At 41.9% G+C, this 27,483-nt stretch overlaps 1 protein-coding gene across 2 annotated transcripts in view; it reads right to left on the reverse strand.

Moving 5' to 3' along the window:
- Positions 1–849: 849 nt before the first annotated feature.
- tp53bp2a (tumor protein p53 binding protein, 2a) overlaps positions 850–27,483 on the reverse strand; it is a 29,450-nt gene continuing 2,816 nt past the window's right edge. The window contains exons 3-21 of one of the 2 annotated variants that reach the window (XM_069658584.1): positions 18,620–18,767; positions 17,417–17,530; positions 15,882–15,952; positions 15,055–15,156; positions 13,707–13,881; positions 13,304–13,485; positions 13,045–13,209; positions 12,780–12,818; positions 11,224–11,271; positions 9,871–10,054; positions 7,395–7,517; positions 7,070–7,191; positions 6,537–6,945; positions 4,494–5,329; positions 3,588–3,725; positions 3,310–3,443; positions 3,015–3,181; positions 2,726–2,925; positions 850–2,018 (exon numbers count right to left, since the gene is read on the reverse strand). In XM_069658584.1, the coding sequence (XP_069514685.1) occupies positions 1,977–2,018; positions 2,726–2,925; positions 3,015–3,181; positions 3,310–3,443; positions 3,588–3,725; positions 4,494–5,329; positions 6,537–6,945; positions 7,070–7,191; positions 7,395–7,517; positions 9,871–10,054; positions 11,224–11,271; positions 12,780–12,818; positions 13,045–13,209; positions 13,304–13,485; positions 13,707–13,881; positions 15,055–15,156; positions 15,882–15,952; positions 17,417–17,530; positions 18,620–18,767 (3,399 nt within the window). In that variant the 3' untranslated portion in view covers positions 850–1,976. The remainder of the gene's footprint in view (positions 2,019–2,725; positions 2,926–3,014; positions 3,182–3,309; positions 3,444–3,587; positions 3,726–4,493; positions 5,330–6,536; positions 6,946–7,069; positions 7,192–7,394; positions 7,518–9,870; positions 10,055–11,223; positions 11,272–12,779; positions 12,819–13,044; positions 13,210–13,303; positions 13,486–13,706; positions 13,882–15,054; positions 15,157–15,881; positions 15,953–17,416; positions 17,531–18,619; positions 18,768–27,483) is intronic. The other variant, XM_069658585.1, reaches the window with a different exon arrangement.

Consider the following 27,483-nt stretch of genomic DNA (forward strand, 5'->3'; position numbering starts at 1 on the left):
ACCATTGCATTAGAGGTACCTGAGGAAGTGGAGGAGTGCTGAGTTCAATTATAAGTATGTTGTAGTAATATTAGATTGTGTCTCCTTGCTAATAATAATTTAAAAAAGTTAAACGAATTGGTTAGATTTACTTTCTGTGAACTACAGCAGGTTTCTAATTGTAACCCATTTCAAAATATTGTGTGAGTGGATTTCTTCTCTTCATGCACTCATAGATCAATTAAAAAAAAAAATATAATAAATAATTTCATTTTACCAAAGTGATTAATTAACTGATAAATCAAAATATCTCCATAAAACTTTATGTGCATACTCTCATATAGACATACGTTATAGTATATAGTTCCATTTAACAGAGTGACTTCCAGGCACATTTGTCAGTTTAAATCCTGTGTGCTCTCCCTTTTTTTTTGTGTCACTTCAACATCTTTTTTAAATGCTAAGTTTTATGTTCTGAAGAGAGTTGCAGAGAAAAAGAACTTCTTAACAAGGATGTTTTACAACAAGACATCTTACAAAGACTTCCCAAGTTTTACATAATTGGTATCTGGTATTATGTTCAGAGTGGTCTACAGCAAAGTTAAGGTAAAAACAGATGGTCGGTTTTATGTACTGTAGGCGCACTCTTTTATCACCTGCTCCCACTCTTATCCTGATTTGGTTTTGTGCTACTGGAGATTTGAGTGTCACCTTCTGTCCAGCAGAGGGCAGTAAATGTTATAAAATAATGCATGTATGTATAACATCAATGCGTAAGGCTATACTTTACAACAAATCTATCTATCTACTCACCTTTTTCACAACGATGGATAAAAGTTTGCAGTTGTGGTCAGTAACAAGAACACCATATAAGCTTAGTACAAAGTGTTTTATTGTAAATGTTTGAAATACTACAGTTTGTGGTTATAGTCCTGGCAGAAGGGCTAAAGAAAAGGTAACAAAAATAAATACATCTGCATGATGAGTTGAGCTTTGGGTACTCATAATATATCAAGGCATGAGTTCCATCTTTTTTTAGTTTTTGTTTTGACGTAAAAACTGTTGTCTGACCTTACAATATAGCGAGTCATTTCATTGATTACTACAAAAAGTCATGGTTTCTGGTATTCGGCTTGCCTTCTTACATCACTGTATTGTCATGGAATTGCTGTAAAAAAATAATAAAATTCATTTATACTGCATTACAACTCCGTCTTTGTCAAAGGGCCTCTTAAGAGTTTAAAGTCCATTTTTATAACAAATAGTTCCTACAGTAACATTTCACTAGTTTCTGTGACAGACATACATGTATACACAGTGTCTATGGCATCTCAACCACGTGCCAATGCAAGAAAAAAAAAGACTGGCTTTCTGGGTATCATACGCCACAGAATGAACAGCAATAGATCAATAAAAAGCTTCATCAGCATTTTTCCAGCCATTATTTCATTATTTTAGCCAGAAAAGTGGTGTCACAACTGAGGCTTTGATCACTCAACACAGGTGAGGAGAAACAAAGCCCCCAAAGATTGTCATGGTAGTATTTCATCAACATAGTCCACCTCATGCGATGTAGAGAGAGAGTGTGTTAGAAAGTAACCAGTAGCCCATAAAACAAGTTTTAAAAGACTATTCAAAAGTGTAAAAAACACTTTCTAGCAATAAAAATACTGCTTCTTCCGTTTACATCCCAACATGTGGATTTCTGTCACTTTAGACACTAATTACAAAAACAACAAAATCAGTGGAATAAAGGAAAAACAATGCCAATAGTGTCTTAAGTACACAGTACACATTGCTGCCTGGAAAAACAAGTGAAGAAGAATTCCTCTGTTGTAGATACAGAATAAAAAGTGCCAGAGAGCTCATAGTTTATCCTTCATATTGTTTGGTCTGTCCTTGTTTCTTCATTTCAGCATTGTCCTTCTCTTCGCAGTCTGTTAAAGCCTGTGTGTATGCGTGTGTGTCAGACTGGAATGTGCAGGGGTCTTTGTGTTTTAAGCCAGGGATCTCTGTCTTGGCTTTATTCTTGGGTAGAGCTGTGAGAAAACACAAACAAGTCAGTCAATGACCTTATGTACCAAAATACTGTTAAGTACCATAAAATCCGAAATATAAGTCGCACTGGAATATAAGACGCAGACTGTTTTCGGGAGTTTCCCAGAGGGAAAAAGGTTTTCTATAGCTATTTATTCATAACAATGTGTTTACAAGTTATTTTAACACTATTTCGATTTATTTTCATTTAAAAAAGCATTCAACACACACACAAATTACAGCCTACCATCTGTTTTCGCCATGTCGAGATTACAATCCTGCTAGCTCCCGGTGCGGTAGCTAGCGGTAGCTGGCTGCCTACAGTAACGTATTATTGTGAGGGTGGCGGCTGCAATGGAATCATGACGGTGCATGTCCGTGACAAAGCGTTAGCAACAATCAAATTAGTTTTCCTCGCTTAAAAGAGCGAGGAAAACAGCACAGCAGCCTATAAATAGGAGACGTAGTGGCATGGACCCGGAAACAGTTTAATGCTGAGATGTGGAGTCACCACTTAACAACCAGATAGCGCCATCGTCTAGGTAAAATACAGCAACACAATAAAATACCTCTCTTTGCATTTTATGCTGGTATATCAGTCGCACCAGTATATAGGACACAGCCCACTTTTAAGATTAAATTTTTTTTATTAAAAGTGCGTCTTATACACCGAATTTTATGGTAAATGTTTCATTGACAAAGGACTCACCCCAAGGAGGTTGCGGGGGATGTAACCTTCAGAGTCGCCCATGCGTGCCCACCACCATTCGATCTCATCCTCGTCCTCTCTGCGGAGGATGGACATGCAGTCTCCCTCTCGGAACAACAGCTCGTCCGGGTTTTCACCGTTATAGTCCCACAGACCGTAGACCACACCCCTGTTCATGATGCCCATCTTCTCTTGCACGCCTGAGGGCAGAAACACAGAAACATTGTTACAGACAGACACATAGCTTGTATTACATAAAACCAAAAACAAAGAAATAGCATTCACTGACCATAGAGGAACTGAGAGCACTGAGTGTAGCCCTCCTCCATCTCTTCACATTTATCAGCTGCCGTTTGCATGTCACTGTAAGTCATAGCAAACACCGCGGCGCCAGACTCCACCAGGAATTTGCATACTTGCACGTTGTTGCAGGATGCAGCACAGTGGAGAGGTGTCCTAGGTTAGAGAGTAGGTGAGAAGGCAGGAAAAGATGGAGTTGATTAGTGTTTATGTAAAACTATGTTCAAAGTGGTCTAGATTTTAGTTCAAAAAATGTAACATCTAGAGGAACTTTAATAACTTACCAGCCGTCACTGTCAGCAGCATTGACGTTGACACCAAACTGAACCAGAAACTTGACAATCTCTGTATGTCCGGCACAGACAGCATTGTGTAGAGCAGTGATTCCTTCATCGTTAGGCTGACTGGGATCCTCCACCTGCGAGATATTACAAAGATTGAGGGGAGACAGACTCAGTATTATTTTAGCATCAGTAAAAGGTGAAATATGACGAAATCTTTTACATATTACTTAAGAAAAGAAAGAAAGTTTTTAGAAATTATGTTTTAAATTCTGCCTTACTTCATAGATGATTCTCTGGACCAGGTCGAACTCTCCCTCCAGAGACGAGTCCAGCAGCAGGGCCAGTGGGTTAAACTTCACTCTCATGCTGTGATCGATGCGTTCAGAGCCAATCTTGCGCAAGTTGGTCCTCTTTCCCTAAAGACACAATCATAATTGAGCCATTACAGACACTGTAGAAAAATCTCAATCTAAGATGTAAGGCTGCAGAGTCTCATTCCGAAGTCTGTCCTGCTTTGGAAGCGTCCACTCTCTGCAGTGTTCAAGCTGGACTGAGAGCAGAGGAGGGACTTGTGTTCTAGCTCTAAATGTGTTGCTAATCCAGTTTGTCAGCACAAACTGTATGAAACTGATTCATTCCTCTAAAAGCATGATTATGCAACCAAATGAGTCTTAAATGGGCGTAACAAAGGGAGGGGAAAATGGGTCACAACATCGATTTTCCATTGGTTTGCGGTAAAACTTGGCACCTCATCGTAAAAGCCACTTAAGAGGTTTCACTGAGCGCTTAAGAACAGGCATGTAAACTAATGTTTATTCTAAACACAGACTGTGTCTAAGTAAATGGGGCAAAGTGGGGTGGGTAGCAGCTTAGTGTAAGCAGAATAAGCCCATTTCTCCAGAAACAATAGCAGTACTTGATGAGGATTATCCAATTATATAACATTAGAACAGGTCACCGCTGTTACCCAGTAGGTCTTTAAAAAGTATGGACTGTAAATGTAACTCATGACCTGCCGCATGGAACTAACAAACAAACATGTGAGGGGGTTTAAAAAATACCGAGCACATAAGTAAACAAGGGAAAACATAACTGTGGACTCAGGAATCCAAAATCTAAAGCTCTTTATCTCACTTGACTGGGAGATACATGTTAAAGGTGATTCAGCAGTTTTAGATTCATACCGGTGGAAGAGTGACCTGGCCGGTGACCTCAGGTGCCTTCATGTTAAAGGTGTCCTCTCCCAAACTGTCCTGCTCGGCTCCACTGGGGTATGGGGGAGGTGGGTAAGGGGGGAACTCTTCAAGGAATCCATCTGGAGGAGGAGGAGGTAGGTTGGGCATTACATCCTCCAAGCCAGCAGGGGGTAGTGGTGGGAAAAGAGCGTCATCTGGCCTTGGGGCTGGGTGAGATGGTGGAGGAGGGGGGATAATGTCCTCGCTTTCTGGAATGGATGAAGGTGGTTTGGTCTGTTCAGGAGGGGTTGGAACGTAGACAGGGATGTGAGACGGGAGCTGCCCTCCCTCCAGAGTATGTCCCGTCTCTGATGGATGGGTCTCTGCTCCACTCAGAGGGCCGGGAACAGACCCCTCTGCAGCCTTCTCTGCTTCACCTGCAAAGTTGGGAGTGCTTGGTGTGGTCACAGTGGTCTCCATAGCTGCTAGTGTGGTCTTCTGATAGAGGAGTTTCTGGATGTTGGGCCCTGCAGGACCCTCTGGTTCAGTGATGGAGCTGCGTTTTTTCAGGGGCCTTGGTGCGTTGTAAAGCTTCTTTCTCAGGGCTTCCAGGTCACCGTCACTCTGATGCCTGTACGGGTTGGAAATGAAGGGAAGCAGCTTGGTGGGGCTGAGGGGCCGTGGGATGCGCTCAGTTTCTGGTTGGGGGCCATCAGATGGGCTGGGACCCACGTAGTTGGCTCCACTGTGGTCCACTTCAGCTTCTAGGGCAGGGGAGCGGCGGTCCAGGTAAGGGTTCTCTGGATGTGGGGAGCCTCCGCTTGGGATCACTGGTTTACCGTACACTATGAACAAAGACAGGAAACACAAGTCAAGACTGGAATATCTACAGAGACACCACCACTACTAAATGAATGACCTAATGACTGACTCTTTGTTCTCTGTTGATTACTGTATAAAACTATGATTTCATTGCACATTCCCCTGCTGTGATTTGTTGTCATTGTGGTGAAATGGATTTGTAAAACCACAAATGATGACAAAACACAAAGCCAAGTTTAACAGCAAGTTAATTCCAAGATAAAGCCACAGTAACCCAGCAACATTAAACATAGCTAAAATAAACATCCTCGTGTACGCATTGTACACTGTAGCTGTATATCACCCTGCCACCTGACCTAACCAGGCTGTGAGCGTTGTGTAAGGACAGCAACATGAGAAAAGCAGGATATGGTTCTAAACAAGATCATTCGTTTTTATGGCTGTTTGTTCAAGTTTCTAAACCAGCTGCTAGATGAAAGAAGAAGATTTACCTGAAAGAAATATCAATTATGCATGGACTTCCTGTTCTGGTAACTTGTCTTTGAATTTAAAAAGCTAACTCCACACCTTCATAGACAACAACTGATCCTGCTGAAAGCAGAGAAGTACAGTGTTTTTGCTTTTATGAATTAAAAACCAGAACAATTTTAAATAATGTATGATGGATTACTGTAATGTTACCTGATCTATTATGCTCTTATTGGGAATTTTCTTTACCTATTTAGAGATATGGATATTCCTTTATGTGGTTTACATAAATACCCTTTGAACACACTCAGAGAAAAAAATTGTGTCATTTGATTTTCACAGTCCCTGTCAGAAGCAGCAGGTACACGTGCGTGAGATAGTGTTCAAAGAGAACAGATGGCTTAGCCTCTCTGGCTGCGTCTCTGGTCAGTGGTGTGTGAATATTACGGCATGAAGAGATTCTCCTTACACTGAATATATCTCAAGTGACACAAGATGCTACTATTCCCTTATTTACACCTGTTACATTTAGGTTACATAATCTTGTTTTTATACTCCAGCACTGTGTGGATTTATGTTATATATAAACCGTGTGATTTTATTTCTGCATGTTATCTGTCCAAATACACCTTGTAACCAAAGCTTGTGCTAAGACTGGACCCTCTCGGATGTAAGGAAAAGGTGAAGTGAAAAGAAAAAGAACAAAGACTATTGAGGCTAATATCAAGGAACAAATCAAAGGTTACAACTGAATATTCTTACCACTGACAAATCCATTGGGGCGGTTCTGAGACCTGTTGAGAGCGCCCTGAATACCGGGCTGGAAAGGCTTCCCTGAGCCGGGCTGCTGCGTGTACATGGAGTAAATGGAGCTGGCCGCTAAGGTCTGCGGTTTACTCAGGCTGGCGTCTTTGGAGGAGGGCAGCTCTGGAGTGAACGGCCGTACTGTGGCTGCAGGTGGAGTGTCCTGCTTGGAGGGTAGGGGGAGTGTCTGGCTCTGTGATGGTGGGAGAGGGCTGCGGCCCTGGGCGGCTTGGGGTTGCTGGCCATGGGGCTTGGCTTTAGGGAAGGTGCCTGTGTTGAGGCCTTGTTTGCCGTATGGCATGACTACAGGGCCTTTTGGTTTGGTGGGGACAGGAGGAGGCACCTTGACTGAAGCCTTTGGAGCAGACTGTATAGATGAAGAGAGAAAAAGCAAATTAGATTCCAGGATTTATTCTTGCTGGTAATAAATCATCTTGATTAGTAATTTATTTCCTGTGAGGATATACGAGGAGTGTTTTATTCCTTCTTACATGAGCGTCCCGGACCAGGTCATCACTGCTCTGGTTTTTGCGTAGGGAGGTGACGGGAGCCTCTATTGGCTCAAACATGGAAAATGGACGCACCTTCCTATCCCTCTTCAGCTCCGTCTCATCTGTCCACAGACCACATGAAAAGGCAGTAATCAGTTTCGTCTCATGCTCAGGCACAGTGTTATTCATAAAAAGACAAAAGTAAAGGGCCATTTGGAAGCTTTTGTTCTGCCTCATCTGCATTTACTGGCTTCAAGCTTATAGAAAGGCACTGCAGGAAAGTTTCTGTTGAAAAACTGAATGTGCACGTGTGTATGTTTTTTACCTTGTTCTGTGTTTGAGTTGGAGTGAGAGGTCATTCTTGGCAGGGTTGAAGCTGGACCATGGCCATTGGTGTTGGATTCTGGACCTGAAGAGCCCCAGTCTGCCATCTTGGATGGCTGAAGGCCTGAAGAACGTGCAGGGGAGGAGGGTGAGCAGAAAGCAAAAAAGAGAGGGTATGTTTAATTGACAGCCTCTACCATAGGATCTTACAAAGACATAAAGGTAAAACAAAGCACACATATACATAGTGTAGTCTAGCTTCAGCCGTTATTTACCCACATAAACATAAAGTTCACAGAGCTGTGTTATGTTATGGGTGTCACATAGAGCAAACAAAAGTGGATTATCAGTAATGATTTGTTCTTTTGGTTGACTGACTGAGACCCAGCCAGATGCCACGCATTTTTGCAGATGAGCCACAGAAGCATGGGACTCCTGCAACTCTCAAGATTCGCATCACATCAAAGACGGTAAAAAATGATGTCGACCGCAGTGCCTGAAGAATTATCAAGTTAAATTCTCACTCTCAATACACTCACAGAGATGTTGAAAAAAAAGAAACACATCCACACCGCTTGTCAGTTCAACTGAAGGTTATGTATTTGTTCCAACTGACCCATTTAGAGCAGCAGAACAAATAACTGTGAAGAAAGCTCAACAAGCACGCTTTAACAAAACAGCAACACGCAAACAGAACCAAAGATCCAACCAAGAAATGATGAAACTATCTTTGTCCATGAGAATGACTCTCATGAAAAATAAAGTAAGAAAGCCATTGAGGAGCACACGCACACATACACAAACACACACACACAAGTGTGTACCTTTTCTCTTAGCCCGCAGCTCTTTCAGCGGCTTAAGCAAGAACATGGCTTCTGAGGAAGATGCATTCGAAAGACAAGAAAAACAAAGTTGCCTTAGAGCTCCAGATCTCCTTTTGCTTGGGCCCAGGTAGGGCCCCCCCTGAGGGGCCACACAGAGACCATCACAACCTCCAGGAGCCTCCTGACACTGCACAACGTGCCTGATACAGTGGAGCTGGGAACAGTTGTATACTAAGAGGACTTTCTTCTGCGTCCCCTCCCATCTCTTTCTCTCTTCTTTCCATACTGCAAATCAACTCAGCATGCAGAAATCATTGCGTGCAACACCATCACAGAAAGACCGGGGAAAGCCTGTTACTTTCACCTTCTGTATGTGGAATTGCTTTCAATAGGGAAACATGGGTTGAGGGAAAGAGGGAGGGGATCCCTTCTGCTGTTGTTTTGTGACTTATTTTGGTGTTGGATCATTCATTTTTAATAACATGAAGCGCACTGCTGGCCCACTATCCACTGGGGGACTGAGTCAGGGCTGAGAGAGTGAGTGTAGAGATAGAGCATGTGAGAAAGATATTGTCTAGAGGACTGCACAGAGAACATCCTCAAATGGGATATGTTGCTCTGGTCTGTCAGTGGTTTTGCCAGACCCTGTTCCCTTCCATTACAAAGAACACATGCTGCTGCAGTCCCTGGGGAGAGGGTGTTGCTGCAACAACAACAGCTCACTCTGTACCATCCTTCAAACTTTCTTTAAAAGAAAAAAAAATACTTTATATGGATTTTAATTTGTTGTGGGAAAAAAGTAAAACCAACTTTAAGATCAGGTATGCAAAATGTGTGCTCAAAATCAATGTCAAACATTTTGTGATTTAAATCAGGCTTTCAAATCAGTAGTTTGTTCTCATTTAAAGTCAATACCGCTCTAAAAAAATATGCAAATATATTCCCACTAATTGACTCTTTGCAAATCCATCTGAAGTTGGGATTAAGAGGCCCGAAATGCTGAGTATGACTATGAACCAAGTAGCAAGACCAATGCTGAATCCTTACAGCTGAGTAGAAAGGTCAGTGCTCAATAATTTGAAACATCTTCTAATTGGCTTGTGTATTAATAAATCCCTAAACACCTTAGACTAGAAAAGAGTGAGCTGATATTGGAAAAAAGGCAAAAAGAGACACACAGCGTAGCAAACACTGGTTCACACACTGCACAACATCAATAGTTTCTCAGAAACAGTCTGGAATAAAAGATTCAAGTTCAGGCTCAGCAATAGTCACAGCATTGACACTTCACAGCACACCGTCCAGGAGGCAACTCTCTACCTTCTGAGCTCAGAGTGACATCAAAACCAGCAGGTGCTCCAGACTCCTCTGCTCCTGCTGGATGCAGGACAACCTTGTCACATTTTAGCGTAAAAAAAACCACACCTACAACTACATGATGACATACACAAAGAGAAACTGCTTTAATTTTTAACTCTGCTGCTGAGAGAGCTTTTGTAAAATGACAGAGGGGACAAAGTAAAAGCCAGCTGCTCAGTCGCCCCAGCAGAGATCTGAGTCATGTTCAGAAAGGAAAAGGTTAGAATCAAGAAGTGAAAGGCTTGAGTGAAGAGATTAAAGGCTGCAGACGGTGTGTTTTCTCTGGTTTCTCACCTGTGCCAGCCTTGCTCTGTGGGTCGTGGGCTGGTAGGGTGGCAGTGCCGTCTGGGTAGGCTGGCTTTACAAGCAGCTCGTGCCTCACTGGGCCCCGGGGCATGGTGGACGACTGGATGTACGGGCCAACCGCTGCCACCCGAGACGGACCTGACTGCTGTCCGGCTTGGCCATCAGAGGGCAGCTGCACATCGAAAAGGTGGGAGAGAGAGAGAGAGAGGAAAAACACATGAACATATAGAAAACAGACTGGTTACAACAACTGTATTTATTGTTTTCAAATTAATGCAAAAAAACTGTTGAGATTTAGATGAGTATCACACAAAGCATGCTGAAATGATTGTTAATACTAAGGCACTAAGTAACAAAACTTGAATTCTACAGCGGTTCTTTAAAACTGAAGGTCATCATCATAGATCCTCCTTGTCACCAGGTAGGCAAACAAGTTTGCCCTGAGGGTAGCTCCTTAGCCAGACAAGTTGTTGGTTATTGTGGAAGTGTAGACTTGATTTTAACGCGGTCTTCTTCATTTTTGTAATCTGAGGGTGGTGCTACCAGAATGACACGTTACAGTTCTTTAGCTGTACATCAATGAAGTGAAGTCTGGGACATGCTGACAATAAGACTTGCTGGTGGGGTTTGATGTCAGGTAAGGGGATCAAGATAATTCTCTGAGGACCATGAATGTTCATAAATCCAACCAATAACCAAACAGGAATTCAGATATTTTATTCTGTTTGAACGACAGACATCTCTGCCTTGAACAACCCTTTCTGGTATTTAGATTTGATTGCATTCACTCTGCTAAGTTGCTTCTGAATAACCACATTGTGTCAAGAAAATGTGTAGATTACAGTTACAGATTAAAGATTTATAAAACAATCAAATCCTCTTATTTTCATAGCATGGGGCTTTACATAAAATGTTGCAAAGGAAAATCATGCAGTTTTGGAATAATGATGTAAAATCCTCAGTTGACTCGCTTGAATCGTGAGGTTTAATTTGAGGCTTAATTGTAGAAAATCTTTACATAAGAAGCGAGTATTTCTTTCATAGATGCATCAACTTACATAAAAAATTAAAATGCCTTTATGCTCTCCAAAGAAAAGAAACGTGGTCTAAGTACTTTGATCGTCTTTTGAAATAAAGCTCAACTCCTGGACGACAACTTCTCCTGCAGTTGATGACATTATAAGAAGCAGTCCCTTTAAAACTAGATACACATGGCTCACTTTGCCAATCAAAGGGCTGAAGCAAGAAAAGAACTAATCAATCCGTTGTGCCATATCATGCTCAAAAGTCAGATCAGAAAGAAAAGAGACATATGTTTAGCTCCAATACTCGTTTAGTTACCTGAAGATGAGTGTCTTTTGAAGCCCTCTCTTTACCAGGATAGCCATTCTTGAAAAAAACAAAAGCACAAACATGCAACAGCAGTTCAAAATACCAAATAATCCCCTTTTCAAATCTAATATTCGCCTTTCTAAGTCTTCCCTGAACTGTGTGTAAGGCGGTATGGGATGACTTCAGACTGGCAGCTCTAAGACTACCTCTCTTCAGTCAGTGTGGTGAAACGTGCTTTTTGGGTGATGTCAGCCAGACGCTTGCTGTTTGGTTGGAGGAGAGAGAAGCCTGGATGGAGTGTGTCTTTGTGCTGGTGTGAAAAAGGCCCGCTCATTATGATTCCAGGCAGGGTGTGGGCAAATCACCTCCTCACTAGGGCCTATTCAGGCCTTCATCTCTAAAGCACACACGCACAGACACCCACAGGCAGGCTCACAAACACACATAAACACACCTTCCACTATTCTGTTCCTACTTTACTATACAGTGCATGTCGAGGAGATATCGAAAGAAAGTTGGGCTTCTTTAGAGTTGCATGAAAGTGCAAGTTGCTCATTTATCTAAAAAGGCTTCCTGCAGAGCTTCAGAGGGATATGTTAAATCTCCATTATGACATTTATTATTTACACTTCAACTTATAGGCCATCTTAGATCTACACTGCATTTGCATAGTAAACACTGCGTGCTGCATACTAAGGACTATATTTTTATGCATCTAAAACACATCAAAAACACTTCTTATGACCTTCAAAGCAACTTTTTTGCTTTGCATTACAAAGTTATGGATCAGCATTTATGAACATCACCCTTTGAGGTTAATTGGTTAAATGTTAATTTGGTTGAAAGAAAGAAAGTTAATAATGAAAGTCAATGAAAAAAATCATCCAGCCATAATTATTGTTTTTTTACATTGTTGCTCTCCCTATGTAAGCTGCAAACATTTTTCTCCCTCATCGCCTGTTTAATCAAGAGTTTGTTGACACTTATCAACAGTCCCATGGCAACCTGGGTGCAAAACAACTCCTGCAAAGGGGAGAAGAGAGCAGAGGAGCAGGGACACGCCACTCAGCAAGTAATAGCCAAAACTTTGGCATCCATAAGACACCTCTAGTACAATGAATTATTCAGCCTACTGTTTCTAGTATGTGTTGAAGAATGTAGCGTGTGTTGTCCTGGATTCTGGTATAGATTCTAATAGTTTTTTAGTAAGATGGCGGTTTGCTTTTAGTAAGCTATCTTATTCGCCTTTTCCTGTTTCTGTCAAGCACGCAGCCAGAAAAGATAACATCTCCCCTGACATTCCTGCTGTCTGTGATGTCAGCCTGTGCTCATTACTGCTCTCTCATCTTCAGGAGCTGTTTCTGTCAAATGGGACTGAAAACACAGCTGAGAAAAAAAGTATAAACTCGGATGCAACTTTGTGACATGATCAAAACAACGATCAATCCCCACCAGCTATATCTCAGACAGAGAGCTCATAGAGAGGAAAAAGACGGAGAGGAGTTGACTCCTTCAAGGGAGCAGGTTTTTCCCACACAGAAGATAATAAGGTTAAGGAGCCTTACGTTGGCAAGGGTGAGCTCTGAGGGCCAGGGCATCTGAGGCTTCCGAAGGTAAAGAGAGATACAAACAGCCTTTGTTACAAAGGCCACTAGGGGGAGCTCTGATCTCTGAGCTCCAAAACCAATTTCATTTTCCTTTTGCAGATATGAATAACAGTGGACCATAACAATGAACTGTTCCGAATTTTTTTTTTTATAAAGATTGTTTTGTTATGGGGATCTGTCTGATCAGGTTATGTGAATGTTTTTGTGGTGTGGTAATACTTACAGGCAAGTTCTCTTTTTGCTGCAGCGCTGCCTTCTTTTTCCACAGCCGATCTCTGAGCTCGCTGATTCGCTTATCCATGGAAGCCACCTCCAGGTTGCGCTTGTTCAGACTCTCTCTCTGTTGCTGCAACTTGGAGTTTTGGTCCTGGTTGAGCTTGTTCCTCAGCTGACCACCGAGAAGGAAACCACAAAGACATGAGAGTTCATATTTGTGCTCATTTGAAAGAACTTTTCTTTAAGAACATTTTATTTCTGCACACCTGCAGCTCCTTATAGAGGCGGTCGAGTTCAGCCACAGAGCTCTGGTTGTCATGGAAGTTGTCCATTTTGCCATTTTTGAGCAACTCCAGCTGTCGGCTGAGCTCCTCCACCTTGGAGGCAGCCATCACTAGTTCTCTCTGCTTCTGCTGGAAGAGGTTGTTCATCTGCTCAATCTCCTCCACTGGAAAGGGAGGGGGAGGAGGAGGGATGGGAGGTGAAGAGGGGGAACAACAGGTAGAGAGAAGGTTTACAAAAAAAAAGGTAGGCGGGGAGAAACAAAGAATATGGAGAAGACAGGAAGACAAAGAGAGACATCATCATCATGCCTTCATCTATTTAAGTCAAATCTCCAATATTCCAAGAAGGCATCAATTCATGAATTCTCAGCATCTGTGAGCTTACCCAGTTTGCCATTGCTCAGGCGCTTCTGCTCCACTTGGCCTTTGATGGCTCGAACCTTTTTGAGCCGCGTTTCCTGGTTCTCGATGTTCTCTCGGAGACGCTGCAGTTTCTCCTGCTCAGAGGCCTGCTGCTGCTGACGCTGCTCCTGCTGCTTCAAATAGCGAAGCCGCTGCTCCTAGAGACACGAGAGAGGAAAAAGGAGCAAATGTCAGACACATAATTAAATACATCCCTGTTACCTTTCTTTTTATGAGTAAACATGGCTGAGTAAGCATTCCTGAAAAGCTACTGTCCAAGTGTCCTCAGGCAAGACATTAAAATACATTTTCTAGAAGGATGTTATAAGGGGCTGGCGGTAAAAGTGCTGTTGTGGGAATATGATTCCTTCAGGCTGTTAGGAATTTATTTTATATCAAAATGGCTGATTAAAAACAGAGTTAAAAAAACATTCTGGTGGGCTTTACAGTGTAACAATTTCGAAACCAATCGTCAGTCTTACACAATGACGCAGTGTGCTTTAAACTTGTCAGAGCTCTACAAAACTGGTTCTAAAATGAGCACAACACAGAGTCTATCCGGAACTGTTTCAGGTTATGTGTGCTGATGGTAATATCTGTCTGTTTACTTGACATGTGCAACTCTACTTGACTGCTTGAAGTAACATTCCTTGGCTTGCTATATTATCCGCAGGCACACAAAGTAATACAAGTTAAAGAAACAGGTTGTAGCCTGTGGGGCAAATATTTTAGGAACGGCACAAAGAGAAAGACTCAAGTTTTTGAAGTTATCTGCAAACACTACATGTGTCTGGATCAGCAAAATGGAAACATTTCAAGGGGCCTCAGCAAGAACCAAAAAATGCGTGGGAAGAAAAACGGTCAGCCAAGAATTTAATTATAACACGCCTGTTTTCTGTCGTCTTTCCTGCCATCATCAATAAATCCTGAGCAAAACGAGAAACAAGTTCTGAGAGGGAGAAAAGAGATCTTCAAATACCAGATGAGTCCTGCACAGTGAGAACCAAATGCAGGTAGCTGTCTCAGGCTTCTCAAATTTTAAATGCTACACCTGCAACCATCAGCAATTCATCACACCTGTCTATCACAACCACCATAAGCACTCTATCTCAGGATCTTCATTTCCATAAGTGCACTACTCTTGTGTGTCTAGTGTGTTTGGTTTGTCTACCATCTCCCCACTTTCTCCAAATAACCCCCCTCTTTAATCTTGCTCTATTATTTTGTTTTACTTTCATCTCAACCACTTATCCTCTTCCTGCCCCCTGTATCCACCCATCTCTCCACCCGTGCCCATCTCCCCTTTCATCATCCGATTTTTCTTTATGCACCTTGGAAGCGAGGAGCTGTTGTTGGGCATCTATCTGTTGCTGCTGTCTTGCAGCCATCTCTTGTAGTTCAGCCAGCGTCATGTCCATGCGGGGGGTTGCCACCTGGGAGGGGATAAATAGAGGCACCAAAGAAAGTACATTTATCCTTTTGTATTATATAAATTACACTGACATTTACTTAAGATCTATTTCAAGACAACAAGTGAAGCCTTGAAGTCGCAAAATCAGCCGCAGACATTTATTTTTAAAACGTCAAACACAGGAGGAAAAAAGTGAATCATTTAAATCCTTTATATTCCTCTTCAAACCCTCACAAGAGGACAAAAGTAGGTCTCTTTGAGGATTTGTAAGACAACATTTATTTCCCAGAGGGTGTCATTCTCAGGTTAATAATTTCATAATGTCATGTCAGTGTTGTGATGTCTGATTAAATTTTGCTTTGCATTTATACACTGCAGGATGTTTTTGTGAGTTGAATTAATTAGTATCCCTGGAGCAAGTCATCAAGTTGGCTAATTGTTAAGTAAACAAAACATTATACTAGGGTACAAAATTTATGTTAATTCTAAATCTATGACCCACATTATGGGAATGAAGGAAAAACATCTTCATGGTGATGCATCAAAACATCTTCTACTGCAATGAGCCATGGAGGCCAAACAGTATATCTAATGATATTCCATTCAGGTGCAATGACTAACATTTTTTCAGTGCTAAACAGTCTCTTGTAAAATGACTATGTTTTTCCTCTTTTAATGCCCAACAAATAGAAAAATGGAAGCATCCTGCCACATGTATTTCAGATGGTCCCAAATAAGATGACTTACCCCATTCTCCATTCTCCTGTCTGGGGGACCCTTTACTCCATTCCTCTTTGGCTCTGAGCCTCTGGATCCACCTGAGTTACCAACAAGATAGAAATCTCCATAAGACATCACAATCTACTGCAGTGTTACATCTAAGGTGACTGCCTCAGTTCCGTCCAAAGCAAGAATCAGCAAACGTGATAAATGACTGGAACTTCCTCTTGCCTTTCTGTCTGTCACTGACTCTGACAAACAAGGTTACACACTGAGGTGTACGGCTGCCTCTGTAGAGGAGGGTGTAGTTCAGTAGAAAGCAAGGCCAAACAGACTGGCTAGTACTGAATGATCTTAGCTCCTCTGGGAAACAACTGGGATCAGTGCTCTTTGAGACTTGCAATAATCTCAGGATTTAACGTAATACATAACCGTCTGGCAGTGGGTCTCACAACTGCGTATGAGCTTGTCTGTCTACATGAATGCACTTTTATCCAATCATGCTACTGGCATTTGACAGCTGAGAGGGTGGGGGGTTGGGGGGGGGCGTCTGGCTTTCCAGATCCAGTCCTTAAAGCCTTGGCCTATGACCAAAGCCCTTTAGCTTGCATAATGGCTTTAGATGACCCCTGACATACAGTATGCATGTTAAATACACGCTAAGAGTGAGTGTGAACAGAACACTCTATGAGTGACATTATGACATTAAGTGGGAGATTACTAAGCTAGCTGAATTCTGCAGAGAATACATTTTGTCCTCTGACCTGGTGATGTCGATCATGCCTGCACAGCTAATACTGCAGGTAGGTCTGAGTACAACAATATTCATACAAAGAAAATGAACACCACAGAAACAGGAGACAAAATATACATATTCTTCATAATGACATGATAACATAAAAGGTAAAACAGACCTGTGTTGCAAAGACTAACAAGAACTAGGCTAGCAGTGTGGGAAAACAAGAGCAGGCTAAGATAACAGGAAGGGAAAACAGCCATCTAATCCCCCGGCCAGACTCAAGCTGTGAGGGGTAAAAGGGCTTAAGTTACGCAACCAGGGACTGAGAGGATAGCGCACGACCAAAATACTCTAGTTTTCTGAGTTCTTAAGAAAACTGAAAACTAACAAGCTTATGATGATGCCACTGACACACCCTGCGTTCAGCCTGGTCTCCAACAGCACGACTAAATAAGGCTTGTTCAAGGATTTGAGGCCCACTACTGTAAAACCCTCTCCAAGAAAAGGCTTTACAGGTGTTACCATTTCCAAACCTCTGCAGTGTAAAACTAGAGGAAGTCTGGTTAAATCTCAGACTTAAACAGGCTGTTAACGTAAACTACTTTCCTAAAGGCTTAACACCAGAGGGGTTGTGTGTATGTTTAGTGGCTGCAGGCATCTCTGGAGTTTATTATGTGGGTGCAGAATGTCTTTTGTCTGACGGCAGGACTTGTCCAAACCATGACTCTTAAGTGAGAAAAAAACAAACATAGAACCATTCGCTTCTACTTCATTATCTGTTGTGTGTGGTTTGTGTGATATTGTGTTGTATATAGACACTTACCGGAGTCCCTGCTAGGGGCTCGATTGTGACGCAGAAAGAAGCGCACCTCTGCCCTGTGCTGTCCCCATCGTTGGAGCACATCCAGCATTCTCTCCCCGTCACCTACAGCTCGCTCTGCAGATGGAATACATAATAAGACGTCAGCACCCAGGTGTGATGTATAAACCCACCCATAAAGTCAATATTGAAAAACACTTAATGAATTCAGTTTGGCAAGGTGAGAACATGTGATGGTACCAATGTAGGTCAATGGTACATGTGAGGTTAGTTTGTGAATCCTGTCCAACCACCCTGACACTGCTGGCCTACACTGAAAGGAGATTCACTTCATCAGCTCCAGCCGCATCTCGTTGATCTCTTTGAGCAATGACCTCTGGGAAAACCACTGTGATGTGTTGTCAATTATTCTGGCTGGTACTGAGCCAAAGGGCTCATCATCCATTCCTCAGACATTTCCTTCAACCTGCTTAAGACCGTTTCATTACACAAATGGACTGACACACAACAGTCAAGTAGAGGTCAATGAAAGCGATCTATTATAGTGGCATGGCTGCAGAACAAATCAGTTACAACCATAATATGCAGGTTATTAATAGCTTTACATCTAATTGTTGATGCAAAATGCCACTGCCGTTTCAAGGAGAGTCATCAGTAGTCTGTAAGGAGCAATGGCTGCAAAATGAGACAATCTTTTCAGCAGTTAGGATCTCTTTTCAGACTACTTGTGGAAGTACTCAAACACAATAATTGGCACTCTCTTTACTCTTATGGCAGAATCACCATGGAAACAGCTATGAAGATTGGCTCCTTGAGTTTTGATTCTGAATACCCCCTGACTCTCAGAGATGGGGAAAGTGGGCAAGGCATGAAATCTTGAGAGATGTGGGATATATCTGGGAGACTGTGTTTATTGCAGGGATTATGGGCTCTGCTTCATTTGCATTGCAGAAGAGATAAGCCCTTCAAAAAGAAATCACCAAGCAGTTGACCACACAGCTAATCTCCATATATGGTCGACTTCAGAAAAGCAATTTCCCTCTAATTAAAGGGAGAAGACAAACAAGTGTCTGCACACTAACTCTCTTGTTCCTTGGGAGAAAGCCATATTCCCCAAACAAAACAACATGTGACTGATAATCTCATGTATTTAATTGTGTGTAGGTGGATAACGACAACAGCAGATGACCTGGTACTGTCACTCACCAGATCCACGCCACATCTCGGATAGGTGGCAGTCCGTCTCCCCCGGCTCCTTGCACAACTCCACCACGTCCCGGCACAGCGTCTCCGGGGTAACGGGGACCTCAGTAAAATGCTGGTCATTGTTACTGAGGTATACTGTCAGGAACATCTGGGGACAACAGGAGGAGGGGGAGGGAGGGGCAGATGGACATGCAGATTAGATAAAGATGTTAAATAACACAAGATAGTGGATCCCAGTGGCGTTGGTGGATGGAAAGTGAAGATCAAGATAATTCTCTGTAATTGGTGTCTGATTTCCCTATGGTTTCGTATGTGGGATAAAGTGATGGAAATGTCTCATTCAGACTGAAATGACTTGACATTATATTCATCATCATATTAAGAGTTGCAGGCTTGCTCTGTGTTTTGCACCCTGTGTAAGAAATGAAAAAGAGACTTAACAGTGTTAAGTTAAATGTTTTTCTCTCTCAGGCTACAGCATAGTTAGATTAGATTTTTTTTTTAAATTCAAGCTTTAATGACCATTGCGAACCTGAGGACACTACTGCTCATTTCATCAGTTAATCAGTTATTAGAGTTGATACTGCTGCCTGTTTTATAACATATGACTGTGCCACGACTGAGTATTGGAAATATATTGCGAAACAGTTGATATATTTGTTATTGTGATTTTACGAGTGTTTTGAACCTCCTCTGCTCTGTTGTCTATGTGAGGAAAATAATGTTTTCATGGACATGCTTGGAGAACAAGCTTCTTAAAATTGCAGTGTTTCAAAACAGTGCAGGTGAAACAATGATTAAGATAACACCTTTATTACAGTAATCTTAGAGAGAAACACTAGAAGTGCATTTTATCTCTCTCTACAGTAAGCATGTTTCATCTGACACTGCTGCATTATTTACATTAAATTCAGACTTGCAGCATATTAAAAGTGACACAGAAAAGTTACTTGTTCTGACCGAGTAACATTGGCAATGTGACTATTATGCTAAAGTAACCAGGGTGCGCATTTGAACATGAGACCGATATGTTAAATTGCAGTCAGATTTACATAAATAGGTGCATGTCTGAAAGGGGCCAATGCAGCAGTATCTGTTTCCCAGCCTTCATTCCTCTGTGTCAACAGAGAAAATAGGAGGCCGGCTCCCAGAATTCCATTTCAGCCGGTACCATCCAACTGCTAACTAATGCTGTCACCACTGTGAGAGATCCCTCTATCCCAACACACACATACACACACTAAATAACCCCTTCGAAGAACTCTGAAAGGGCGGACCACTGTGGAGTCTGTAAAAGCTTGATGTGTATGTCAGAGTGTGACTGACAGATGGTACTGGGGACTGGTTTAGGGCAATCTAAAAAGAAATGAACTATCTGAATGAAGCTGTCAACTGATAGAAGTGGAATTTGAAAAACCTTCAGCTTCTGCGAAAAAATAAACGCACGGAAACAGAGCAGAAAATTGAGCTGTCTAAAAGTTAATATCACCAATGCTGGCATTCCTGTCAGTTTCTTAACTGAAACTATGATAGGTAGTGAAATGCTTACAGACATTTTTAAGAAACCAATACTTTTTTTGTTTTGATTTTTACTAGCCATTGGGAGTCAAGTTTAATAAAAGAAATTAGGCCTCTGTCAAACACAAATCTTAACAATCAAGTTTAGAATACTCATCTGGGAGTGAAATGCCTCTACCTATTGTTTATTTGTTTAAAGGGATCCCCAGTAGTTACTACTAGGGCAGTAACTATTGTGATATTCTAAAACCAAAACACACACTGATAGTTAAACATAAGGTGAAAAGAAGTCTCAGATATATGCATAAAGCAGTTTAGGGCCTCACTGGAATATCCTTTAATCTATAATCTCAGAGCTTGATAAGGCCATAATAAAAACTGATAAAGACATGCTGCAGGTGTCTTACGGTATGGCACGACTTGAACTCATGAACCCTGCTGCTGTAGCCTCAGGTTTTGGCATAGTGTACTGTCTAAATAGTGGTGAAATAAAAGGCAACAGCCAAAGGATTAGAGCAACCTGGAAAGTTTATAATTGTTAGAATTGTATTGTTCTTTGTGTCCTAATCCTCCAGGTTAAATTGTTAGAAGGTTTTTGAATTCCCAGAATGCTGCCATGAACGGTTGTGCCTACAGGGGCACACATGGTGGGAACATCAGGTCAGTGGGGTCACAAACACAAAGGGCTTTGGGGGGGGCGAGCATGCAGAGCAGCTGTAGCCGCGGTGCCGAAACAAAAGTATTTGGGTTGCTTTTGAACTGTGGGATGCACCGAGCAAAGGCACAACAGCCTTAAGATAAGTGGCTTTATTCCCTTTTTTTTCTTCAAATGAAGTCCACTGAGCGAGCGGGAAGGTGACACACATTTCGTCTGTACTCTCCTTAACAACATAAGCAAATAGGGAAGGTTTTTTTCTTCTCACGGTGATGAGGTAAAGGTAGAAACAAGGGACAGCTGACTCAGAGGACCTGATTCAACTTGCTCAACAGGGATGTAAATTAAAGATTACCATCTACAGAGCGAGTCATCAGTGAGTCATCCTTGTCAGTAATCGACAGGACAGAGAGTTTTAAACAGAAGTTGCCCCCGTGTTCGTCACTGGCAATAGAAGAACAGCTTTTGGGAAAAGACCACCGTTGAGAACAAAGCCAAAACAAAGACTTTTCTTTTCTTTTTACTAAAATAATTGTACTGCTTCTGGTACGTAGTTGATTGGAATCACATAAATAATGACACTGTCAGAGCTGGTATTTAAAGGAAAACCTTAACTGGTGTGAATTTCATGAGTCTGCATTTAGAAACAAAAAAAGCCAGTCAGAGATCAGCGCAGAGCAGCTGACATCATCACAACTTCCCAGCAATGTAGGACATTCAAATGACCCTGTTAATATTTGGAGAGTGAAAGAGAGACAACAGAGTGAGGGGGGTTGGAGGATGGAGGGTGGGAAAGAGCTGGACTGATAGAAACACTGATGGGAGGGGAATGGAGTCTTGGGGGTGGCAATGCTGACACTGACGGCCAATTCTCCTCAGCACTAAAGTTAATGATCCAGGACCACCACTAGCCAGTCCTAGCCTTGATCCAGATGAGTTAGCACTTTCTACTGACCTTCATCTATCTAATGCATGCATTCACTTCTTCTGGGCTAGGACATATCACACATGTTCTAAACATGCATAATTAATTAGGCTAATCAGGCCAATTTTCACACATCTTTGCATAGTGCTTGTGTAAAATTAAAATATGCAAAGCAGGGATAGGTTAATACATTCATTTTGTATTATCTCCTTTCGCTGTACAATGTTAAATTTTAATTAACATTGTTTATCATAATGCTTAGTATCACTGTCTGAACTAACACAGAAGAGAAAAATGACAGGTCCAGTTGACTATCCCTTATCTGTGGGCTCATGTGCGTAAACTAAATGACTTCCCATCTATTTATATATAAAACCGACACTGACTGTTGTATTCAGAATTTCAACATGGAAAAAAGTATTTCAGTGATCATAATATTTGTTCTGCTCTATAATGCCCAGACCTACTGCAGAGCATTGCTAGCTTGATTAAGGGATAAGGCTTCCTCAAGTCTTCTACCTAGACAGAGAAAAGTGTGCAGAGTTCCTACTTTGGCTCAGCTAGACATTTGAGAGTTCATTAAATATTCATAGATACAACAGCGAGTAAAATTAAACAGCTCAATAACAACCTGATGTATTTAAAATCAGACAAAAGAGTAACACAACAGCTCACCAGGAAGTAACACCTTAGCTACACAGCCAGGGAGCTAAGCAGTACCAATATATGAAACAGAAAAGGTTTGCAAAAATACGCGACACTTCTGTCTATCAGATTGGATAACAGAAGCAACTGCTGAATTGCACTTCCTTCCTACCTGAGACAGAGCACAGGGATGGCCCGGGGGGAGGAGAAGGAGACGAGCTGCGTCTGCTGCTGGGGTTTGCTATTATAGCGATAGATTTTTATTTCCATCACAGCATCAGCTCAGTCAAAGCTGTCTCCTAGGCTTTGGGACTGGTGTGGCGGCACAGCATTGCAAACTGACAATTATAGCCAAACTGTGAAAAGGAAAAGTGGCCGTTAACACTGCAGCCTGCAGTGTAGATATTCTCAGAGCAGAGCAGCTATAAGGCCAGGTCAGTGGGGCTATATCTCAGGGATTAAGTTAATCCGCTATATAAAAATATAGCCTTTCAACGGACTACTGGCTCAGTATTACAATAGTAAGCTTAAATTCAGCTAGGCTGCAGCCACTATGCCTTAAGTTTTATAGAGAGTATCCTTTTATGCAACCAAGGCTCAGCACTATGCAGGTGTTTATTCTAATAAGCATTTTCCAGTGTTCAGTACCAGGTTTAAGGGGTTTAAATCCTTACAATTGGGTACTCTAGTGACTTGGGTACATAGTCTTGTGGGCCAATGGCACATGTTTAGGGAAATCTGTACCAAACACAATATCACAGACAAGAGTGTGTGTCTCTCAGACATGAAAGGATGTAACATCAAACCCTCCGACAAGAGACATTGTAATAGGAACGCACCAAAGAGTGAGAGAGTGACTGCAGCTGGAAGCAAGTACTTGACCTGCCCTGTTGAAAAGACAAAGAAGATGTGAAAGAGATGGAAAAAAAGAGACACTAAAACAGTTGTTCTGGTTACTGCATGGAAGTTTTCTATTTCAATGATTCTGTTCTGTATTAAGGAAAATAGGCTTCGGCCCCTGTAGGGGATGCAGGGATATTCTCCAATACATTGTAGTGTATATTAAAACTAAATGCTATAAAGCCTACAGCCTGTAAGATGCTGATTTGGCCCTTTGCCGTGTAATTTGGATCACTTTCCTATTCTAAACCAGAGGGTCCCTGATGCAGATGCCATCGATTGCAGGTCTGAGGGGAACAGGCTTTTCAAGCCTCTCAGTTGTTTAGACAGAGGACTCCGAGACGACTTGAGTTTAAAGATCAACACTGTACCCTCAGCCAATTAGAAGAAGGAATGCTGAGTCACTGTGTGTGGCACTCCCACCGATCGCTCTGATAACGAACGTGAGCACTGCAGAAATATGTTGGTGCACGTACACAGAGCAGTTTGCTCGCATTAATTGTTTGAAGAAAGATCCTTCAATGATTTTGAACTTGACATGGTAGAATATCAACCCCCATGTCCCACCTTGACAATCAGCTCCCTCCTTGTGAGGGTCAATTCACTGCATTAGTCTCTTAACATCATTGTCCAAATGCGATTGGTCACATATTGAGTTAAGAGTAGTCAAAAGTGTCTGCCACTGCAGACTCCCATTTCTAAAAATAGAAAGATCACAAGAGATTGTACTATAATGGAATTACTGTTTTTGCAATGTCTGCAATATCAGGATAACTAGCAAATCAAAGCCCATCAGGTCACTGACAACTCACATAAATACAATCAAAACAAAGTAACATCTATGGTGAAAATGTACTTGATTTGGCTTATAAAAATTTCCCACTCAAATCAGTTCTTAAAATACAAGTAGAACATTTTGGCCCCGCTTTACTGAGCAAGTTATCTTCCCTTCCCTTCACAATTTCAACTAGTGTAAAAAGAGTTAAACTGTTTCATTTTAGTTGTACCTTCATACTTTACACTCAAGCGCAAGAGGGGAAAAATGGGGTCACTTCCTCCTGTAATAAGTGGCATGAAAAATATTTTCAGTTTGTCATTTTGATTTATGAGTGTTTTTAATGGCATGCATATTATAATCTGATTCTATTTTCCTAGGTAGACCTTTGATGGATATTAAAATATGATAATTTCTTAGTAGGCAAAAGTGAAGGTCATGGTGTAGTATACTATAAACAAACTTTAAGTGTGTCTTGGATTCTCAAGTAAACAACAAAAAATGTCCTGCAGCATTCTGCAGAGGTAAACAAGCTCAATATCTGGGAGCGTGTTAAAGAATACTGTGCAGAACACACATAGCAGAAATAGCAAAGCGAGTTCTGACTACATCCTCGTATTGGAAAAGCATGGATGTAGTCACAGCAAATAAAGCAGAGTGTCAGACAGGTTTGATATAATACTTTGGGATTGGCAAACACATCTGATATAATGCCTCTGGGAGAAAATGGGGCAACTTGGAGCACGGACACTGAAGCAGGTTGACAACAGCAGAAGATACCAGTGGCTGTATATTATGACCGTGCCTGAGGGGGTCTCACCTTAGGGCTGCTGGGCCTTCTGTCTACACACACTTTCAATTAAGATATTGCTGTGGTAAGCGAATGAGTCAACTAGGACTCGTTGAGGGAGTCACCTCTGAATCTGATTACAGCGAGTGTGTAAGACACTGCAGCATCATCCTCCCGTGCGTGCGTCTCCGTTCTCCCTGCCACGGCTTCAAGAGTTGACACGGTTCCAGCATAGCAGTCCTTCAAAAAGGCAAGGCAGCAGAAACTCCCTAATGACTTTATGTATTATTCCTCTTCATCTTTCTTTCACTTTCTTTCTACTGCATTAGGGGGGATGAAGGGGCGAGGGAGAAAAGGTCAGGGGCAACAAACAGGAGGACGCAAAGGGAATCAGAATGCACTGAAGCCTCATTCCGCTGCAACACTTAGAAGAAAAAAAAAACAAGCAGCTTTTACAACACACTAAAGCTGCAGAGAGCCGAGACTCTCCGATCAGGACAACCTCTTCTCTCCGTCTGCACTGCAGTGCTTAGCCTATCACTCTAAATCTGCCCTCTCGCAAAACTCTTCCATTTCTGGTCTACGTGATGAGACAGTTCCTACTTTGAGCTTCTCTGGGAGATAAGGAAAATGGGAGTCAAAATGCAGCAGAACGGAGAGGATGCCTCTTTTTTCCCAAGCGACTTTTGACAGCTGGATGAGGTCATTAAGAGGAAACAGAGTTAACAAGGCCACAGCAAACTGGAAATTATTACAGATAATACAGATTGAAATTGAAAAAGTGCCATATAAATGACTGACAAGTGAAGCATTCACAGAATTGTGAAAACAGCCAGTCTGCTGTATGGGAAATTACGTATGCAAAACTGTCTTTTATCGAGACTTATCTCATGAGGAAAACTAAAAGCCAAGAGGCAGCGATTCAAACACACTAATTGGCTTCCTGAAAAAAAAGCACACTGAATAATGTCTTTGTGGGTTTTTAATCTGTCATATGCAAAAGAGACATTGGTGAAGCAGGAGAGCGGGTGATTAGAGGAGGCAGAGCACAAAAGCCCTTTTCCACTACAGGAACTTTTCAAGGAACCTTTTTAGGGGCTCGGGGACCTAAGCCACATTTTAAACAGAGGATCTTAATCCACTTCTTGGAGTATAGTTTCTGTCCCTTCACAAGCTAGAAGGTCCTGGTTTCCAAAAGCCCCGACTACAGTCCTCATAGGTCTAAAAAACCTTAAATGTCAGTAAATGCTTGACATTAAAACAAATCTATATAAAAGACGAGCACTAATTCAGTCACAGAGCAGAAAATGATACAGAACAATGTACACACTGTGTTGCCGTCTCACCACATGCAGATAGAAAAACTCTAAAAATAACACCGCTTCCTGTTATCAGTCTAATTAACTTATCTTCATGGCTCTTCAGACATGGTGCAAAGTGGAAGGCACAAAAGGAGCTTTTGATTCCAGACTTCTTTCCTCAGTCCAGTTCCTGCTTTACCTTAGTTCCTGTGACTATTAAGTAAAAAAAGAGTCACGGGTTTCCTCGGACACTGACTCCCAGACCACCCTGGGTACACTTCTGAACCAGAGCCTCACTTTCCACAATGGCTAGACTAATGTTTGAAGCTCAGACAATGCTGTCACATTGTCCATGCTGCTTGAAAATTGATCTTTCTGGAATTGGACCACTTTAAAGTGAAATTCTACATGGGTATTATGATACCTGCTGAGGTGAATCTGGTGCACTTCCCCTCAACATCCAGGCTGATGTGATGCTGTAGGCAAGGTACAGGAATTTGGACATAGGAAGCTTTCTTGTTTTTGTTAATAGTCCAAGTAGTATTGTCCAACAGCATTTCAGCAGGCATTGTCCTTTATTAATCTCTATAAACAGGCACATGCACATCAGTTAAACTAACAATCTGGTTGTAAACACTGTCTCTAAACTACAACTGAATTGCCGTGTAAAAAATTGCTAGTAAACAATTACGAGCATGGAAAAGGAAGTCTTGGCCCGGATATCCCTTAGAGCTGGCTACACCAGAAGCCTTGCAAAATGTGCTGTAACTCCCAGAGGCAATATCACCTTCAGAAGATTGTTTCAGAGATTGCTGATAGTGTGGCATTAATTTGCTGCACTTTTTAATAGTTTGCATTCAAGAAAATTATGAAGCTTCTTTAAAAGATCAGGTCTCAGCAAATACACCTTGTTCTGCTTTGTGGACAAAATGTAGAAGTGCTATCAACAGTACACAGATAACCAACCTGCTGAGTTGGAATTAAAGTGTCATTAAAAGCCCACTGCTTTTACAACACTCTCAGTTAAGACAGTAATCCTGATAACTTTATTCTTCAGATAAAAGTCACAACATTGCCCTTGAATGTCCTTTGTTATCGCTGTGGCGTCCGCCTGCTTACGTAACCACCACATATTCTCCCACAAAGTAAACACAAAGCCTGTGGAAGAAGTGGTAGATGGAAAGAAAGCCTACTCAGGTTTCTGTTGACACAAACAGCAAAAGCAAGCTTCCCACAGCATCACCCAGCTATCCCACCATCACAACACCACCGCACAGTCTAGAAACAGTGGGATTTGGTGCGGTGTAATCGAGGCATGGTACAAATGTTTGCGGTCAAAGAAGGCAAAACTTAAT

The sequence above is a fragment of the Semicossyphus pulcher genome, unplaced genomic scaffold, assembly GCF_022749685.1.
Source record: "Semicossyphus pulcher isolate SPU_LCO1_2020_fin unplaced genomic scaffold, fSemPul1.0.p SCAF_12, whole genome shotgun sequence".
NCBI lineage: Eukaryota > Metazoa > Chordata > Actinopteri > Labriformes > Labridae > Semicossyphus > Semicossyphus pulcher.